The sequence below is a fragment of the Mycetomoellerius zeteki genome, unplaced genomic scaffold, assembly GCF_001594055.1.
Source record: "Mycetomoellerius zeteki isolate Tzet28-1 unplaced genomic scaffold, Tzet1.0 scaffold3, whole genome shotgun sequence".
NCBI lineage: Eukaryota > Metazoa > Arthropoda > Insecta > Hymenoptera > Formicidae > Mycetomoellerius > Mycetomoellerius zeteki.
The window spans coordinates 4,218-9,320 of NW_017257282.1; the positions used below are offsets into that span (position 1 = coordinate 4,218).

The following is a 5,103-nucleotide window of genomic DNA, read 5'->3' on the forward strand; positions in this document are numbered from 1 at the left end:
AAATATGTATATACAGTGAATGTAAAATACTCTACAATAAATCTTCTTTTATAAAAATACAAAAATTTATAATAAAATTGGATAATCGCGTTGTTATCAGCTACATAAGTTGATTAAAAATTAATATCAGATGTACTTGATTTTTTAAACGCTAACATCCATAAAACAAGATGTGGGTTATTATATTTTTGTCTATATTACTCATTTCTCATATATTTTATATTATTGTTACTAAATATTGCCTATTAACTAATAATATAAAATATTGATGAGGTACGATTTAGGCGACCAGTACGCATTCGGCAACTCTCCCCTATGTATTAAAATTCAGAAAGGAGCATAAAGATATTAAAGACTTTTAATATGCTCCTTCCCTCCTTTTTTAAATTAATATTGTAATCAGCTGTTGCAGTAACTTTGTAGGAAATTCACACTTGTACGTGAGTCGTACTACTCGTTCTCTGTTTTCATATCAGTTGATGCATGATTAAAAATGAGGTTTGAATAAAAATATCAACTACACATGCAAAAAGCACGTATAGTTGGCGTGTACAAATGCATACGCGCGTATTCAGATTCACCAAACTGGTTTTCCTCTTATTACTAGAACTTCGGCATGTTTATCCGTCTCAATCCGATATTTATCTTCGAAACGTCATACGCGAGAAAAATTTCCACAATGTGGTTGATGTAAAAACAAAATTTTTACTATCTTATATATATATTATTGGAAAAATATTTATATCAAAATTCGTAACATATTTATCAACCCTAACGAGCAATTTTATTATTAGGTAACATAAAATCGAAGACAATTTCACAATCGTAAATAATCACTTTTTAACTTCGTCTTAATTTTGTATTAAGACACACCTATTCTAAAATGGTATTCTAAGCGATGTGAAACCATCGCGTGACTGTCCATGGAGAATTTATATGCACCCATATCGATGAAGTGTCTACTTGTCAGCGCATGTAATTTCTGAGACTGATGCACACGCGGATACAGGAGTTATCTTACAGTTGCACTTTTAATTAGCTACGCTTGAATGCATTTAAAACGTTTTAAGCCCGGAGTTCATGTAAAATATCAATACTACGGAACCAAGCGTGAAGGCTTTAAATATAATCGAGATTACATCCGAGATGATAAGTGACCCATATACATACATTATATATAGATATATCTTAAACCGTGTCTACTTTCACATAAACTTATTAATTTCACGTGACTTAACATTACTAATGTTTCCACATCGATGTGCGCAAATATACGACCAATTGAGCACTGATTGACAGCTATACGAATCCTTTTATATAGATGTTGAAATAAATACATGAGAAATGTGCATATATGGCACACAAATAATCATTTTATAGTTAATGGCATTTGAAATAATTAAACAGTTAGATCAAATAGCGACAACTATTTTATTATTACAAAATGCCATCGACTAATCGCGATTGTAAATTCGCTCGCGTGCGTTAAAAAGTTTATCATTTACATATTTTCTCATGTCGACTAAATTTCATTACCTTGAAAAGCTGGTCGGTACCAATGATTTCTTCCGCGCTTTTCGTTTGCAGGCATTCAATGAGATCCTTGGAATTCTCGGTGTTGCATCCTAAATGCTTACCTAAAGTCATAGCTCTCATTCTGGCAATTCTTGGTGACGTTAAAGTCCATGGATTGTAGAAGTTGCCACTCTGAGAAATACCGCGGTGAAAAAGTCCTGCGTGATTGAGAAAAACGTAAACATTTCCCGGTTGTAAAAACGAGTTATGCTAATTAAGGCATCATGCTGGAAAAAAGATCATTATTAATGATTTCCCGATTGCACCATTAATAATGCAGATAGTACACGCTGAATATATTGTCTATATAAATATATGAAAATATGTAACATTTTCTTATGATTTTAATTATAATTTTTAGGAATTTTCTTAAAATTTGATACTTCTCCAATTTGACATTTTGTCGTTTATTTTAAGAAAATTTATGAATAAATAGCAGTTTGCTAATAATTCAATAATCAACGTAATATATAGATATAAAATGTTATATTTTTACTGAAATAATGCTTTTTATTAATTGATCAACTTTGAATTTATTTAATACAATTATGAAAGATTTTATTGGCGCACGCGCTGAAACGCCAATAAATACATCGATAAATTCGTTGAAATAAAGTTTGTTAGAGTACATCTAAATATTTCTGTTTGATAATAAGAAATGAAGATATGTTAATTAATCTTGAAATCGACTTGAGTTTTTAATTTGCAATTCACTTTATATCATTAACAACTACTTCCAGAAAGAAGATCGCAATAATGTGAAACACGTTTCTTTGTACATTAAAAATTCGTAATTACAAATGATGATGTAAATTGAAATATTATGCGTGTACGTATAATATATGAAGTAATATTATGTATGCAATCCATTACGTGTCACTTAATGACGTCGGAATACCCAATGAATCGTGAAACTAAGAATCATTTTTACGGTAAAACGTGTATTAATGTGTCAGCATTTGTTACACACCTCATGTATTATAAAATAATTTCGTAATAATTATTATGTCTTCCGAATTAAATACAAGTAACACAAATGAGTGAAGACCACCATATCACTCACTTTGTTTAACATTTCTCGGTTTATTTTTACTAAATATAGCAACACAAATCAGATTAATTGACAAATTTCCGATGCAATAATAAAAATATATAGAACTACATTTTATTGCCTTATAAATATATTGTTTACGCATCAATAACAGCGAAGGCTCATATAAAAATTTTACTTATATTTTTACTTATATTTGTAAAGGCCTTTACCTACTGAAAGGGGGCTGACCATATGGTAGTGAACACTTGCACCGCCGGCACTTTCACCGAAAAGAGTCACTCTATTTGGATCACCACCAAAGTAAGCAATATTTTCGTGTACCCATTTCATAGCTTGCTGCTGATCCTTTAATCCTACATTTCCTGGACATTCCAGGTCCTCCGTACTCATAAAACCCAAAGGTCCAAGTCTAATGTGAGAAATATATTTATCGCGCGTTATGCAACTGTAACATTTTCTCCTCTTTTGTCATTGACACCGATTTCTTGTAAAATTGTAACTCTTTTATTTTTAAAAAATTACATAAAAACAAAAATGTGTTATTTATTATATTACATTTTCATATATAAAAAAATAATAATAAAAAATAAAGTTGTACATATGAAAAATAAGATTGCAGTGAAGAGTCTAAAAATCTAGCGTCTAGCGTCAGCCTTAAATTGTCAAGCTTACCGGAAGTTGACGGTGACGAGGACGAGATCAAAGTCCAGCAGAAATTTGGGCCCATAATATTCAGAGTGGCCAGCACCAGCAAGCCATCCACCACCGTGGAACCAAATCATGACTGGGAATCGGGCGAAGACCTTCTGCCGCTGTCGTTCCGGATCATGATCAAAATTCGAGTGTTCCTCGGTGCATTGTATGCATGGCGTGTAAACGTTCAGGTAAAGACAATCCTCGCTGCCGACAATTTCCTTCTGATCGACGTAGATATTCCGTTGCATGCATATCTCGGCGTTAGTCGTAGCATGTAGAGTGCCATTCCAAGCGATCGGGGGTTGCGGTGGCTTTGGGAAAAATATCGTGCAATTAATTTTTACGTATATTATTTGTAAGTCTGAACAATTTAGACGTTTGTGTTAAAACTGGTCGTGCAACTTCGACTAAGCGGAGACTTGTTAATAATGACGTATCAATGATGAATGACAAAGCGATATGTACATATAAATTATTCTTCGAAATTGTAGATGCAATAAAACAAATTTCCGGAAGTGTTTTATTACTAGCTATAATAATATTGTTTGCTTTATTTATAAGGCAGAAGCAGTAATTGATTATATAGGGTAAACCCGATATATACGCCACACCTAAGGGAGATTTAATTTATCAAGTACTATTTACCATGTTTAAGGCAAATAAACTATACCAGTAAAAACTTCATACTTTCTACTACTATGAAAAAAATATTAGGAATCCGAAATATTAATTTATCATAGGTATTAAAAAATAAATTTTTTGAAACCCTTGCATTTTTGCCATATATCCCATAAGGATAGGATATATGGTTACTCATAGGGGGAGGGGGGGGTACGGCTCATGAAAAATTTACAAATAATGCATATAAATAAGACGTAAAATGACACAATAACTTATAAAATACGTTTATAAAGTTTTATTAAGGAATAAAAATGATAAATATGTATATGAAGTAATAAATAATAATTACAATCTTCCTACATATATTAGAAATGTTATGACAAGAGGTACATATTTCATGTAATGCATTTATTGCATTTAGTGCACTGATTTCAATCTGCGCACTTTGTATGCTTTGGGCATAAATCCCGTCCGCTAAAAATGCCGTATATCCCAAGCAAGTGGGATATACAACACAACAAACTAAACAAAGAATACTAAAGCAAAGCACTTGTATTTTGCTATACAACATGCTTTACTATTCCTTTACATATGTATCACAAAATAACCACTAGGTCTTTTACGCGCCCTACAGTAATCATTTTATGTAGATTATAATTTATGATGGCGCTACTTGTTACAATAACAAATCGATTCAACTCACAATAATTTCATTAATATTAACTGTAAGAAGCTGAAATTATAACCCAATACTAATATAACATAAAGAATGTAACAATAAATGTAACAGAGTAGTTGCGAGAAAATTACTCCCACTCCTTCTATTTTTTCTGACTTCTGCGGCGTAAATCCCAGTGTGGCGTATTTACCGGGTTTACCTTATATAAAATTGTATATAAAAAATTAAGGAACGTTTCTAATTATGTGACAAATACAATTTAATTATTAATAATTTATGTATGAATAATATAAAATATACAGAAAACATTATAGAATTATTAAATCTAAAATTTTTATAATATTATAATATTTATACTCAATAAATAAAAGAAGGACAACGAGCCAATTATAATATAAGATCTTTAATAAACGTATATATACAAACGTTTCGACACCGATCGGGTCATTTTCAATGTAAAATAACAAACACTCTTACA

The 5,103-nt window shown here is 31.1% G+C and overlaps 1 protein-coding gene across 1 annotated transcript in view; it reads right to left on the bottom strand.

Moving 5' to 3' along the window:
- The window catches only part of LOC108724471 (esterase E4), a 17,253-nt gene that overhangs the window by 2,638 nt on the left and 9,512 nt on the right, over window positions 1-5,103 (bottom strand). The window contains exons 3-5 of the mRNA XM_018450865.1: window positions 3,302-3,636; window positions 2,839-3,038; window positions 1,537-1,733 (exon numbers count right to left, since the gene is read on the bottom strand). Coding sequence (XP_018306367.1) covers window positions 1,537-1,733; window positions 2,839-3,038; window positions 3,302-3,636 — 732 coding nt within the window. The remainder of the gene's footprint in view (window positions 1-1,536; window positions 1,734-2,838; window positions 3,039-3,301; window positions 3,637-5,103) is intronic.